This window comes from Aptenodytes forsteri, unplaced genomic scaffold (genome assembly GCF_000699145.1).
Source record: "Aptenodytes forsteri isolate BGI_AS27 unplaced genomic scaffold, ASM69914v1 Scaffold55, whole genome shotgun sequence".
In the NCBI taxonomy this organism is placed as follows: Eukaryota; Metazoa; Chordata; class Aves; order Sphenisciformes; family Spheniscidae; genus Aptenodytes; species Aptenodytes forsteri.
In genome coordinates, this window is record NW_008796063.1 from 4,589,955 (window position 1) to 4,606,306 (window position 16,352).

The window sequence follows — 16,352 nt, forward strand, 5'->3', positions numbered from 1 at the left end:
CCGTGAGAGCCCAATATGTGCCTCAAGGATGACACACCCGGAGAGATGTAATTGTTCCCTATTAAAGTGCTCATTGTTTTGGAACTGAGGACTTTCTTTGCTGATCAAAGAGCTGCCTTTGATTAATCAGTTTTGAAATGAATGAATTTCTGAGTTCTCATTTTTTGCTTTTCTTAGGGGACATATTTCAAAAGCCTTTTGATCTGTGGTGATAGGTATTTAGTAAAAGGCAGGTATGCTTTTACAAAAAGAACCATGGAAGTCTTGTTGTAAAGGGTGACGTATTTAAAGCTCTGATCAGAAAACATTCAGAACACATGTTCAGCAGGTCCATTGACTTCAGTGGGCCTGTGCACACTCATAGGGTTGCTCTTGTGCTCATTCTTCAGCAGGATCAATGGTTTTAAAAAGTAAAATCAGGCTGCTGGTCTGTGGAAAAAAAAAAAAAGGGTAATATCTACTGCAAAGGTCAGAAAATATTTATGTGGCATCTTACACTAACAGAGTAAAGGCAGCACAAATCTTTACAAATAGGCGTCCTGCTGGTACCAATTGACATGCAGGAGGCAGTTAGTGTCTCTCAATTGTAAGTGTCATTTGATCCCCAGGGAGGCATTTAATGGATGATATTTCCCTACTGAGAGTCCTGTCTTTTCTTTCTGTACTTCATTAGTAATAGTTGAGGGCCCTCCTGTTCATAAAAAATGTATGCACTGCTTACCTGATTTTTTACATACTGTATTATGAAAAACGATGTTGCTCCTAAAGAACTGAATAGAATACTTTACCTTTAATTATATGGTGTCTTCCTGTCTGCAAGCAGGTTTTCCCCACTACTTATTCCCAAGCCAAAGGGAAGGAAAGAACAAAACCGAGAAAAGAGAATAAAACCCAAATAAAATAATGGCTATTTGCAAATCCACTTGCCTCTGAAAGTTTCCCCCCTCCCCATCCAAGCTGCGTGGCCTGGATCGGTCTTAAGGATACTTGAGAATGCAACTCCTATCTGCAGTGAGACATCTATGGGAAATGGATGCCTCACTCCTTCTGCGGAGGTGGACCTGTGATATGAAACACTCATCTTACTGAGTATGAATAATTTTATCCATAAGTGGAATCTTCCAGTTGTTTGACAGGGTAGAGCATTACTATCCTACTGCTGTTAGAGGGAGAAAAAAATCACAAGTAAGAACTCAAAATATCACAAGTAGATCTACCTGGAATAATTTCAGATTCAAAACTCAAGCTGTAACAAAAATCCAAGTCTTTCCCTGGTGGCTCATGGGGACTATATTGATCCATCTCTCTTCCCCAGTATCAGGGGCTGCCGTTCACTTTCTGATACCGCCTTGGTTAACAGCTCTCCTATTTTCCTACAATGTTTTCACTCAAATTTACTTTCTTATAACCTAGATCAACTCCACAAGCATATAGATTATTTAATAACAGAAATACCTTACTTTAATGGTCTAATTAAATATGATAAAACACTTTAACATGCAAATACAGAGCCTCCCAGGAACTGCTCTGACTGTTGTTGGGGATAGTTCAGAAATGCAGATCTGCCTTTATGGCTGCAGCGTTCCTGCACGGGGCACTGGCCTGGGGCAGCAGAGAACATGCCACGCTGCCTGTCATAAACCAGTCCTCCTTGTCCTCTGTGACCCGTGAAAATGCTCTGGACTCATTGGAAGTGTGAATTGCAAGTGAATTCATTGCACGTGGAAAAAATCCAATAGTGGGCTAAGAAAGGGGTTTTACATTAGACACCAGCCCTCCGAATGCAGGTGCTCGCTGTAGGCCATTTGATGTGGCCCTGAGAACTGGTCTCTCCCACTGAAGCGAGGCTGTTTACCTTTCCTTTGGACCCTTTCCACTACCCGAGCAGCTGCTCCTCCAAGTCTGCTCCTGTGTTTGCACTTAAGCACGTGTTTGAGTGCTCTGCTGAAGCAGAATCAAACTGGCCAGTTTCAATATTGTCTTGTTTTTGTTAAACTGAGCATGTTGTGTTTTGTTACATAGCTTGGGGTGGTGAGAGAAATCCATTAAACTTGAAGTTAATTAGTATGGGAAGACTGTAATTTATCAAGATTGCATGAATGAAAGTAAGGTCATTACTATTTAATTAGCGAGTGCGTTTGGATTTTTTAGATTATTTTTTCCTTTTTGATTTAATTCAAAATATTATAAGTACTTTGCATATAATGAAAGAAGAATACATTAAGGACAGGAAACTAAAAAGGCATTAAAAACCTATGGCATATGTGTTTTTTTTTTTGCTATTAAGTACATGCTGTTGATCAGCTAAGAGAGCTTTTACTGCTGTGGTCTGTTCTCGTTTTGTATCTAAATTGTAGCTGAAAAGCTTTAAATGACAGAGTCCTAGTTTATATTGCCAGGAAGGACTGAGCTTATAGAGCTATTAAACCAGAACATGCCTGTTTGTTGCTTCTGCTTCCCTATTTCTGAGACCTTCCACTGGAGCAATGGGGACCTCCAGGTGATCTCAAGAAACGTTTACACTCAGCTGTGTTTTATACTGTGGGCTGCTTTCCCTTTGTTTTCCTTAATTTAAGATAAGTCATTGTAGATTGAAACTTCACAGTTACTCTCCTTTATGGAAGGTGATACTGCTTTCATTCACGGGAATGGGCCCAGTTTCTAATCACGCAGCATGTGTCCCACTGACGTAAGGGACTGTGGGATGGGGTGTTGTCATGTCAAGTGCATTGAGTAAGTACAGAAAGCTCTCTCCCAGGAGCATTACTGCCTGCACAACTTGCTCAGTCTATCCATCCATCGCCTTCTGGCGAGACATGCGGGGCTCACCCCGTGCGGGGCAAGCGTTTCTGTGTGTAGTGATCGACACTGAGTAATTTCTCATACCTGCTTGGGGTGGCGCCCCAAACTACGGTGCTTGTATTGTGAATAATATGCATCTTTTATTGAATCTGGTTGTGCATTTAGCTTACATCCCACAGCGAGGCGTGCATAAAAATATTCACTGCAAGTCTTACCAGTGGCTCACGCCTAGCCATCGTGGGGGTGTGAGTAGAGTAGAAACATTCTTGTGCATTGGGAGACACCTGCTGTACAGTCCACAAATTGCAACTCCACGCTGCATGTACTGCGCCCAGGCTCCTTGTTACAGCTACGGTAGGCAGGCGTGATACCTAAGTTGGTGTCTGTAAAAGGCAACCTGAATGCAGTGCTCACCTCACTCCAACGACTGTAAAAAGAACATGGCCTGCATGGTTCCTTAATCTTTTTATCTTGAATTTTATGCAGGTATCTACACCTGCCTCTGCATGAGCAAGCTCCATATCTCTGTATGGCTCCCTTTTGCCTCTTGTGAATAGTGATAATATCACTTCCCTGCCTCCCAGGACTGCTGTGAGTAAATGCATTAGAAATTTATTTGGCTGGGGTAGTCGTGGGACCAGAGAAGTCTTTTACTTGTGCTCTAGTATAATTCGCTCTTGTAGTTGTGTCAGTTGTGCAGCTATGGTATTTTGTACAAAACCCACTATATACTGCAACTGCTCTCCTTATGCACACTTCTGTAGGAATTATGCACACTGGCGATGAGCATACCCAGCTCTGAAAGATGAGGCCCGAGAAGTTTCTGGAACTTCTGCATTCCCCATGTTGGTGGCTGCAATTTAAAAATCCACATTTGTAGTGCTCGGTGGGCTGTCAAAGCTGAGATCTGCAGGATTTAAACAATTTTGGGACAGCTGCAGGATAGTACTTCAGTTTCCACGGAAACTGGCACTGGGTCTCCAAAATCAAGGTGAAATGTTGGCTGATTATCCAATAATAATGCTGAACATTTAAATATGAAGTTCTTCACCTTCCTCTTGTTGAAACAATTTCCGTTCTTACAGCATCCAGCAAATGCAATAGAGATCTTGTGAATTCAAACTGTTGTCACAGCTTGGGCTGCGTAACCTACTTTCCAGAGATGAAAGACAGAATTCAGCCTTGACCCGTTCAGTCACTGAGCCTTATGCTCTGCTGTTAAGATAAAGGGCTAATTTGTCCCCACATCTACTGCACAAACTGGTACCATTGTTTATATGACAGAACAGAAGTTCTTTTGCTTTACCGTGTGTTTTTATACTATGCCTTTCCAGAATATTTTTGTCCTCAAATGCATTTCCTTGTAAATAATTCTCATTGCATAAATGTCTTATCTGCTCACACTGTTGCTTATCACCCGAATTTAATCATTCTTTGGCTTCGCACTCACTGGACTCTTGTTTTGAATCAGTGAGTTTCATCGTTTTGCGGAACATTCCTTTTTCCAGGTCATTGATTTCTAAGGTTAACAAAATGAATCCTCCTGCTGATCCTTGTTACGTCCCACTAATCTCCTTGCTATATCCTGATCCGCTCAATTACCTTTTGTCTTCAATTTCAGAGGCATTTATTGAACCCACAGATCAGACTTTTGTGCAGGAAGCAGTTTCATATTGGATTCAGGAACATGTTCATGTGAATATTTCTCATACTTATACCTCAATTTGTTAAGGTTGTTTAAATTTTCTTGGTTAATTTGCTTCTTGACATGCCCTTTTAAGTGTACTTTCTCTACTGCTTATTTTTTGCAAGAGATGTCTTTCTTTCTAACCTCTATTCTTTTCCATCTGCTCTTGAATAATATCTTCTACTATTTGATAGTGTTGAGTTTCCACTTTGCAGCACTTTATCTTTTCTACCTTTCTGAATCATTTGACTCCTTTGCCATCCTTTGTTTATTTTAGGAAGAGAATAAGAGCCAATGTTCTTCTGAAGGACATTTGCTCTGCTTTCCTCAATAGAAAATTGGGGATTTTCTTAGGCCTGTCTTTCATATCACTAACTCCATGTCCCTCTCTTTTTTGACTGGGGGTTGATATCCACTTTAGCCAGGTTTAGCATGATCAGTTGTATCTCAGCTGGGACATACTGGGGAGAGCAAGGAGGCATAAAACCAAAGAAGCAGTGTTCATGGCCTAACACCCCATGATGCCCTTTGAATCAGCTGGATATTAATGGAAAATGGGGCAGAGCATAGGTCTTATTCCTTTGATATGATCTTCCTCCAATCGAAATGACCCCTGTTTCAGGTACCTATAACTGAGTCTGCTCTCTCATAGTTATTGTCTTTGCTAGAAGTGCAATATGGAGAAGAAAGGGCTTTTTACACATTCATTAGTGTGCCAAGGGGTTGTCTTTAGGTATATTATAGCAGCAAGGGTCACATGTCTGTCACAAACGTAGTAACAGAAGCCCAAACTAAACCTCTGCTGCAGAGAGTCACTGTGCAGTCTGTCTAGGGCCACCATCACTCTGAGTTGCATTTTTCACATCAGAATTATGTTATTTCCAGTGCCTAAGGACCATGTAGCCATTTACAGAACACACTGACATCCCAGAGCAAGTCACGTACCTTTGGCAGTGGCTCAGATGGCTGGGATCTCAGGAATAAGCAATAAAGCTGAAGCTCTCGAGAACAGTAGCTTCTTTGATAAGGAGAGGCACATTTTTAACAGTGACTGAACATGACTGAAGATAAGAGTTTGACACCAGGGCACTGAGAAGGAATACAAAAGACACCAATCCTAATCAACAAGCTTGCTTATAAATACAATTTCTCTTTAGAAAAAAAGCCAAAAGAAGTTCTGCCTTGGAAAGTACTTTTTGACAAAAACTGGGTTTTACTGGATCATTTGTTACCTTAGATGATCCTATTCTATTTTGAATGTATCAAGTTAATTAACAAAGCCCTTCTGAGGTCATGTAATTTTGTTCACAGAGGAACTGAAGCTCTGGGATTCTCTGAGGAAACATAGAAGTTGAATGTGTGAGATGAGCATCCCGAAAACCTCATGGTAAATCCCCTCACATTCAGACAATTGTCTCCCGATCAGTGCATTTGAGAAATTATGACATACTTGAAAAACCCCAAGCCCACGATACCCATAGGCTTTAAATCAGAGGTGGGGAAGGTGTGTCACGTCTAAAAAAAGAAATGGCCACAAAGGCACCTTTGTTTAAAAGCCTCCAGGGTACTCTGAAATGCCTTGTAGCAGGGGGCAAAGCCTGGCTGAGCAGGAAGCTGATGGTAGAAGGTAGTCTGCAGCTGGCATGGAGTTTATACAGCCTTGAACATTGACTATGAATTTGAACTGAATATGTTTTGCTGAGTAGCTTTGAGCTACTGGTTGTTGCATTTTTTTGGAAGAGGAGCTTTGGTGACTAGCTGGGTAGTAATATAAGAAAGAAAAGAATGAACAGCCTGAAAAAAGAAAAGCTACTTCTACAGATTAGAGTGATGTGCTACTTCACAAAGTGTTGGAGATGTGGAGTCTTCTACAGCACGTGCTGCGATCCCACCAAAATACTGCTAGCAGTTAGCTCTCCATGAGCAGGTCACCAGCCACTACAGTCCCACAGAAGCCCAGTAACTTAAAAAAAGGGGTCTTTTAAGGCAGGAGGAAAAAAGACAACATAATTAGGTAGTCTGATTCATTGGAAGCACCTAGGCAATTCTCAACCTGGACAAATCAGTTCCTTTTTAGAATAAATACACATTCAACAGCATTTTGAGTGACTTCCATTTCCAGTAATATTGTTGTAACATAGGAAAGAAAGGTATGTTTGTCTTAAATGTTTTCTTCTTTGAAACAGACAGCAGAAGGAACAGAGAAATTACAAGAGGTAGTGAGCTTAGCAAACCTTCACATAAAACAATCTTTCATAAGAATAAAATGCTGCATTTACAACTGTAAATGTATACACCCGTATAATTTAAAAATACAAAGATACTTTTACTGTGTTTCAGGGCTTGCTCTTTTTTAGTTCAGAGAATGAAATGCTCAAGTGCTGGACTTAAAGTGGTTAACCTCATTGCATTGGCAAAACCAAACCGTTCATGCAGCACTGGGCTTTTAACTCATCATAACTGAGAAAGTTAAACTCAGCAGTTAGTGTAACCAAAGTGCAATTGTGTTCTTCACACTGTGTACATTTTGACTGGCTTGTAAAAAGAATGTAGAAGTTCATGACTCTCCCTGGCAGCTTCTTGAGATGACCGAAGAAAACATAATCTGCAACATATTTGGCCACAGCCTGACTCTGAATGAGAAGACAGGTTTTTATCAGACAGTGGAGAAAAGTCGAAGTCAGCTACCTGGAAAAGGAACATCAAAGAGATCATTTTTAATTTGGGTCCTACTGGCTCAAGTGAGTCCAGCAAGAATACTTAGGGCCAGAAATGGCACTTGGTCCTCAACCAGTTTCAGCCAGTCACCAACTTCAAATAGACTTCTGATTTATACCTGCTGCACACCTGGCTCACAGGCAGTCTCTCTAGAGGTATATTATTCATATTGTGGCGTGATGTAAAATATATTAGGTACTTTCCGAAGGGCCACGAAAGCTACTTTTGATTTAGGAGCTCATGCTTATTACAGATATGATAATGTAGCAGGTGAAAGCTACACCAGAGATGGAAGGGAGCTGGGAAGATAAAGGTCACATACTAGGGTCAGGTGACAATTTAGTGCTGCTTCAGGTAACATACCCACCCTTTTTTACTATCCTGTATCCTCTCTCGCTACCCCCCTGCTTTCTTTCATGTAACCACTCTGAGGTAGATCCTCCGGAAGGGATACTTCAATGCAAGCACCTGCTTGGGAGTATTAACAAACTGCCCACGATAGCCCTGGCAACTTGAATTATAGCTACAGTTCTCCGCAACAAGCCAGAAGCATGCCTGCTGCTTAAAGTGTTTGCGTACACTGTTCAGATTTTTCCATGGAATGCATCAGATGTACCAGGGAAATGGTCCCTCCCGCTCTGTTTGTCTGGGGATTGAAGAAGGGACATGGCTGAAAGGTATCTAATTACTATCCCAGCTCAAAGTAAGAGTAACTGAATACCTCCACGAGATCTTTTTGTTGTGTGTTGCTTCGAAAGGTTGTGTACAGCACCAGTCCTAGCGTCACTGAAACCAGGGTGATGCAGAGCAGGACAAAGAAAGCCGGGTGGATCCCTAGGAAAGAGCACAAGGGCACATTCCCGGGCTGATACAATACACTGAGAAGAGGCAACAGTGAGAAGGAAACGATGTTTTAGGAGTTTTCGTATTTTTACAACAAAGGAAATGTGTGTAACAGGGAATAAATTTTTCAGCCCAGATCACTTCAGGTCTTTCTGAAATCTCAGAAGTGGGAATGCGGGGTTGTGAGGTTGTAAGGGTCTTTCCCTTTTTTACCCCTCTTTTCCCTTGAACACCCTAAAAAACCCCACCCAGTTACATATGCTAGCCCTAACTCTCCAGGGTGTTTGTACCCCTGTGGTACCCCAAGACGATAGGAAGGAACCTCATCTTCACAGCAGCTAGCAGCCTCCAGCAAAGAGGATTTGCACACTTAGCCCTGAATGTACACCAGTGCCTTCTGGAGTGAGCTGTCCTGTCTGTATACAAGTGCTGGCCCATGGTGAGATGGTATAACCATTCTGCATCACAGCCTGGCTGTTCCCTGGTCAGGTCCTCTCCACTTGGCCAACTAACCACTTTCTCAGATGATTCAGGGACCCAAGAGGGGCATGTGTGAGCATGCATGGGGGAGCCAGTGGGGATTGCTGGCTGTGGGGACAGAAACCTGTAATGAAATGGAGGCCTAGAAAAATCTACCCTTAAAAAAAACGTAACTAAGCTAAACAAAAAGAAGAATTGAGACTGTTTAATTAAGGGAGTGTTACAGATGCATATGTTTTCCTAGTTACCCTCTGTAACTACAAGAGCCAGACTATTTAAACTGAAAAAAAATGTAATTTAAGTAACTTGGCCTTCCCAGGAAACTCATTAGCTTCAAGATGCTCTTGAGACTAAGGGTTCAGCAGGATGCAAGGAGCTCAGAGCAATTACAGTAGGCACATTATAGGCTCTCCTTTCTCTTCCTGCTTCCTATGCTTTTAGGGTTCTATACCAGTTTCCAGAAACCTCATCTGCAGGCTAGTAATCGTCCCTGACACATTTGAGACTCTCGGTTCCCTGACAGATGGGAATCTCCGTGCTGCTCAGACTAGCTGCTCCTCACCTATTGGCCACACTTTTATTTCATGGTACGTCTGCAGCATCGTCATGCCATTCTCCACCCTGACACTGAGGCAATACTGTCCAGCATCACTGAAGGTATGGCTGAGATTGTAGCAGGAGCCATTAATCACCACCAGATGGCATTTTTCACCTTCAAGTGGAATGCACTCAGACTTTATAAGCCAGCATAATGCCAGCGGCGGGCTGAAATGACAAAAACAAAAAGAAAAGAAAAATTAGGTGAAAACTTCACAAAAATTTCAGCTAAGAGCTGATGAATCACTTGGTTAAAATAGCATAATAATTTTTAAAACAATGAAGTTAATCTAAATACAAATAGAGAAGTAATTAACTGCACAATTGTTTGGTTTATAGCATTTGTCAATTGAAAAAGTTCTTTGTGATGCTTCTATAAAAGCAAGCCTTTCAGCTGAGACCTAAATACCTGTGTGGGTCATAGGCAGGCCATTGTGTGTAGAAAACCCTACAGTCCTTCTCCAATAAAGATAAAAAGGAACATTTTTTCCTGCCCTTCCAAGGGAGTATAGGTTGTTTGTCCTTTTCGCACAGTGGCGATCACTGTCTGTGCTACTGAAGTACACCCAAGACTTTTCTGATTAAAAAAACCCTACAACCAAAACTGGAAAGAATGTAAGATGAGCTCTGTACAATGGACTAATACCTGGAAAAGGTAAATAAATTGCAAGGATCACAGTACTCCCTTACAATAACAAAAATGTTTTTATTTGCTATCAGGCAATCTAGATGCAATCCACTTTACGGCCATGTGTCTTCTTACCATGTCTCATTGATGCCTTTTATTTACGTTTTCAGACCCTTGTTCCAACTGATTCGGCTTGGACTCACTTTACTCACTTGTGGACTCTGATTCTGACAACAGATAGAGCTTTTCTTTACCCCATCTTATTAGCATTTTGTTCCTTATCTCTTTAGGACATTCTCTGCTAAAGAAAGCAGCATGTTTATGTGTTTAGCTCATTTTCTAACTTTGTTTTTGATAACCCATCTCTCAAGCCTTTGTCATTGCTTCTCTGTCATAAACTCCTATTGCATCAGTCCCAGTCCTGTGGCTAGGAGGTTAGGTCTGGCAAACATTGTCTATCCTAAAACAAAGCCTGCTTTTAGGGGTCTCAGGTTTGCCTGTAATGGTTTTTGGCTGTTCATATTTACTTGTATGCCATCTCCAGTTTCCACTCCTGCCAATGTGCCATTCACTTTCTGAATGCAAACTGTGCTGCTTTGTCTATATGGGCTATTTATGCCTTTGGCAAATGACTCTGCGTTGCTCACTCCATCCTACATCTCTATTAACAGTCCTGCTCTTTTTCTTCTTTTTCTTTTTATTTTCTTTTTTTTTTTTAAATCCAGCATTAGCCTAAACAGCTCCCAGGTGCAGAATGTGAAAGTGTCACTCTTCTGGAGAACAAATGACTTCTGTGGTCATGGAGTTTTTATGGTGAAGGAGCTTTCCTGAGTGTTTCAATGGTATTTAAAATGCTTCTGCCGTACAAAAAACCCCTCTGATGTGTTCTAAATAGTGCAGCTTGAGAGAGCTTGTGCTAGGACCGAGGTGCTCATGACTCTCCTATATTCCTATAGTCCTCACTGCATGGACCCTCTCTCTCTTATTCATCTTAACTTTGCCAAAATTATTCCCCAAACCCATCACTCCCATGTGCCAGTCAAGGATCATTGCTATGCAACAGGACTCTGAATTTAATTTAATTCAGGACTCTCAGTTTAATTTAATGGTGGGGAAATTGGTCAAGGAGAAAAATTCAAAAGGAAGTTTTAAAATGTAATTTTTCCCACTGTCTTTCTCTGGGTAGTTCTCTTTTAACATTCTTTTTACAAAGATGTAAAAATAACATTTGCTTTACGTAGAAGGACTCTACTTTTCCGTAAAGATGCAGGCTCTTTCAGGCTTTTAGAGTTCATGGTATTTCAAGTCAGGAAAAAGCAATATTCAACAGTATTTTGCTCAAAGGAAATTTATTTTTTGTTTTAAGAAACAGTTCTGTGGGGTGCAACTGACTTTTTAAGGAAATAGTGGGGAAAAACACTTAAATAGACAATGCTTTTTGGGGAAAGAAGTTGTGTTTGCTACTTACGTGCCATTGATATGAAGAGATAAACTCAGGTTTTCCATTACATGAGTCTCTCTGGAGCCCACTACATTAATACTTTTAACAGCATCTGAGAGGAAGAAAAAAAAGCATGTCACACTCCACATGTAAACTTGAAATTCACTGGTTTTCCAGTGAAGGTTTGTTTTCATAGACTTCACAGATTTTAGCTCCATCAGTCACACAAATAGTAATACTTGCCTCACACCCAAAAAGGAAACCTAGCAGTAGAGTTGTAGCAAGTTTTCTGAATGTTTTGTGATTTCTTTTTAATATATAATCAACTACTTTATTAATCTTTACATTTTTACTTATGTGTTTATTTACTCTGGAAGCTGATCAAATCAATGAGGTTTTCCTAATGCTTATTTTAACTAATTTATTTTTTAGGGATAGCTGGCATAAATTAAACAAATCCTCCATAAATTACAGTAAACATTTTATTCTAAGTTTTAACTGTATGTACGACTTTTACAAAAGACAATGAAACTTCTGGTAAAACAAAAAGAAATGGAAGATTTTGTATATTTCCCCCCATTTTTTCTGCACTAGAACAGTGCAAAGTCCATTTTGCAATGGAAACTCTTCATTGAATAATGTTGACCAGTTCTTGCATGTGAAACAATGCTGAAATTATATTATCATATTAAAGCTAGATTGTATCTGTACATCTATAGAAAGTTCTGTTTTGAGTATGCAGAATGTTTTATCATTACCTAACAGCTCCAGAGCAGTGGTAAAGTCACCAGTTTTCTGCACTGTTTCTCTTTCATGTATGATGCTTCCAATTTGCTCCCATTCAGCTATGACTTTCAGATGCACCGTGCGATTCCTCATGGTAGAGCAGTTATAGTAGACAAAGGGTTCCTTGGTAATCTGATAAACTCTATGTGTAACATGAAAAGATTTAGAATCAAAATTGCCTTTTACCAAGTCCTTGCATATTTCTGATTTAAAAAGGAGCAAGCTCGAATATATTTTCTTTATAGACAATGCTACAGTTGGCTGTGATTCTAATTCTACTTTATGTCCATATCAATGAGGATTAATGTCTGTGGCATTACCAATAAAACTACAATCAGTAGAAGACCCAGAGTATATTTATGCAGCTCCAGAGCAGTGGTAAAGTCACCAGTTTTCTGCACTGTTTCTCTTTCATGTATGATGCTTCCAATTTGCTCCCATTCAGCTATGACTTTCAGATGCACCGTGCGATTCCTCATGGTAGAGCAGTTATAGTAGACAAAGGGTTCCTTGGTAATCTGATAAACTCTATGTGTAACATGAAAAGATTTAGAATCAAAATTGCCTTTTACCAAGTCCTTGCATATTTCTGATTTAAAAAGGAGCAAGCTCGAATATATTTTCTTTATAGACAATGCTACAGTTGGCTGTGATTCTAATTCTACTTTATGTCCATATCAATGAGGATTAATGTCTGTGGCATTACCAATAAAACTACAATCAGTATAAGACCCAGAGTATATTTATGCATTTTTAATCAAAGAAACTAAAGATAATGCTAAAAGAATTCACAAAATGGAATAGGAATAGTCAGTAAGTTATGAAAACTACCTTTGTAGCAGGTGGACTGTAAGTTAACTGAAGCACTAAGGCAGGGCAGGGGGGAGAAAGAAAGAAACAAAAAACTTAGTATTCAAAGACTAAAGCTTACATTTCTATTTGCATACACTTATTTGTATTGGACAGATATTCATCCTCAGAGAAGGAAAATAACTGAATGTCTTTTTTCCTTCCTACTGCAGAGTGGCTTAAGGGCTAGATACTACCCATGGTTTTATTTCTGACGGTTATGAGCTATGTTGGGTTTTTCCCCCCCCCTCCATTTTGTTATTAGGTAAGTATTAGGTGTGTGTTAATGTGCACCTCTATATTATTTGAGAGACCTATACACTTTCAGAAGCTCCTCACCCAAGCTGTGGTATATTTATGGGCAGCTAGTGATAGTAACAGCTACTTACTGCCCAACCACAGGACGGTATACTGCTTCCATTTTCCTTAAGTGCACAAATTATTCACTTATTCAACAACAGCAACCTGATAACGGAGATCTGCAGGCGTAATGATGTTTTAAAATAACAATTTACAATAAGTAAATTCATAAGAAGTTCATAATTCACCTGGTTGACATGCTAAGAATGTACCAACTGACAAAGGTGTATGCTTTGCCCTATGATTTCATCAGAATTTTTCTCTAGATGAGCATCTGAATCAGAGCCATCTTGAATACTCATTGAAGCAAACAAAGTAACCACACCTACCCATCTCCAAAATCCCAGTTGTAGACAAATGATGCTGACTTGAAGTAATTACTTGGGTCATGAAGACAGAAAGAAATCCGGGTGACAGCGCCCGTGGAGGAACTAGAACCATGCGTGATAAATCTACTGTCTTCTATCTGGGCAATGGTAAGATTCCCTGTTATAAATTCTGCAGAATAATAAGGTGGAGAAAGAATGACAGCATATATCACTTTCATAGCATGCTCTGTGTGAGTATCAAAACATTATTTAAAATGTAGCGCAGAAGTCTTTCTGTGTCCTATTCCAAGTGGTTAAGTGTATTTTATATCTATTACTCAGTGTTGTTACATGCATTAGTGAGGCAGAGAGATTAAATTACTTATTTAGGGTTGGGCCATGATAAAGCTTCTAACAGAACTAAGAGAAATAATCCTGGACTGATTGAAGTCAATATCAATTTTTACTATTGATTTAAAAAGAACTGGGATTAACTTCAAGTGTCTAGATCAAGGGATTCAGAATCAAACCAGTATACACGCCCTTCATGTTTGGGGTGGTAGTTTTTGTTTGTTTGTTTTATGGGTTTTTTATGTTGCTGGTTTTTGTTTTTTAGTTTTAGCTACTTCCACAGAAATGAAAATTTAGCTACTATGAATAACAGATGCGCTACATATTGTGAATACAGAAAAGGTGAAATTTTGATTTTGGTATCTGTGAGAGATCCTATGCTTAAGTTTGTTTACAAGCACTGGCAAAGGCTGATCTAAAAAACCTCTCTAACCTATGAATAAAGAGGTATTATGATGATACACTTACCACTTCATGATAAAATTAATGGGATATTAATTACCAGTAACAGACTCTTAACTTGTTAACAATTCATTAAATCTGGTTAACTGTTCTCTTGATGATGCACAAATAAGAATCACAATTACTGCTTCAGAATGGGGCTGGTAACTTACTAACTGGAGTTGTAATTTATATGCGTTATTGGCAACTACCCTTGGGCCCCGTGAAGCCCCTGTGGGTGCTCCTGCTTGGGGAAGGCAGAAAGGTACAATGGGATCTTACCTTTCACAGCTATAGAAAGCTTCTATCCCTTTTGCTTGTGGCATAAGAATATAAGACAGTGCAAAGCGAGAAAGGAATAAGTAGATATTCAGCAGGGCAGCAGTTCTTCAGAGAGAAAAGATCTCATGTATACTTTTATAAAGCTTGGTGTTCCTCAAAGAAAAATCTCAATAGCTATTCCCCAAAATGTCAGTTATGCCCTGTGGTTAGCTCTTTTGTCCTCATGCATGTCCTTATCTTTGGCTGGGAGCTGGGTCTATTTTGGAGTGTATAAGTAGAGCATTGGGACATGTGGTTGGAAGGATGTGGTTACTAGTCTCTGAAAGAAGGGATTGTGGGAAGCTGTCAGATGGTATTTCATGTCAATCCCTGTATCAGAAATTAGGTTAACCGTACTGCATCATTGGTTAATTTGTCAAAAAATGCATATTTATGGTTATGAATATTCCCAGTAAGCTGAAAATGCACTTAGTAATATTTGGAAACGCAGCCATGACTTCACATCCAATTTCAGTACTCTCAGTCAGAACTTTAAAAGAAAATGTAATGGCTCTGTTGTGCTGATGGCCTAAGATTTTGCTATGTCATGCAACAGGGAAAATCAGTAGATTGTCACTGCTGCCGGCCATCCTAACTTTAGGAATAGAAATGCTGGGAAGCAGTATAGGAAGCATTGTTTTAGGAGCCTGGACATCACTGAACAACGCTGATATGTGAACTGCAGCTACTGAAGCATCTGGTTTCTAGTTCAGTTTCTCTAAGTGATAGAGGCAGGAAAACGGGCAGGATCACACTTGCTTCCTGGACATAGGCAGGCTACAGCATGGCCCAGTTAGTATAGTGCCATCCAAAACCACCTTCAATCAAAGGGCTACACAAATCAGAGTTTGTTGGCAGAAGCCGTATTTACGCCTGGCTTTCATTTTTCTGATGCTAGGAAAGGCAGCAAGCATCCTGATGTAAACTGAATTCCTGAAGATGTAGAAGTTGTAAAGCCATTTTACCTGTAATCTGAAGCATAGTGACATTTCTAGCAACCGGTCGACATAACCAGCAGTTTCTATGAGTCACCCAGACAGATACAGGAAAAGTCCCAGGAAATTCACCGGTCACATTAATTACGGAGTTAAACCGCTGCTCGGATTTCTCTATCAGAATCAGAGGAGCATAAATCCAGTTGAAGTGATACAAGTTTGATGCGACACTGTCATTCTTCATACTTAGACTGGCGTGAACAGTAGCTTGAGCTCCTGTTGTGATGGGACCATTGTTGGTTATTTCCAGACCATATTCCTCTGTGGACATCAGAAGAAAAAAAACCAAAGCAAGCTTGTTGTATTGCATGTTTTATTTTATTTATTTATTTACACATTTTAACTAGTCAGCTGGAGTTATGTGACTTGCAATGACACTCATCCCAGCAAAGATTTTACCACCTTTTTTTTTTTTTTACCATTTAAAAACCTGGAACAGAAACTGTTGCACATATATACGAGTTCAAACAAGTAGCATTAAACGACGTGGTAGACTGGGTCGTAGAAATGTTAATAGTAGAAGGGAGCTTCAGACTAGAACATCACAAAAACTTTGATGAGGTTTTATAGGCAGAGCTGGGCGCTGGCTGTAGGTTCAGTGTCACTAATGATCTAACTTGGTCACTAAACTTCCAGCTACTGGAAGGAAGTCAAGCTTAGCTCTAATCTCTGTCCTAAAAAAATGAACTTTCAAACTCAGGTAAGATTTCATCCAATAGATTCCTATGACAGCTCTGTTGACCCA

The 16,352-nt window shown here is 39.9% G+C and overlaps 1 protein-coding gene across 1 annotated transcript; it reads right to left on the reverse strand.

Annotated features, from left to right (window-relative positions):
• Positions 1-7,000: 7,000 nt before the first annotated feature.
• Positions 7,001-15,878, reverse strand: TMEM130 (transmembrane protein 130). The gene is made up of 7 exons (XM_009286371.1): positions 15,578-15,878; positions 13,521-13,689; positions 11,955-12,124; positions 11,224-11,308; positions 9,093-9,295; positions 7,929-8,041; positions 7,001-7,177 (listed from the first exon to the last, which is right to left on the reverse strand). Exons 1-7 carry the CDS (start codon positions 15,876-15,878, stop codon positions 7,001-7,003), a joined length of 1,218 nt encoding a protein of 405 aa, XP_009284646.1.
• Positions 15,879-16,352: the final 474 nt, after the last annotated feature.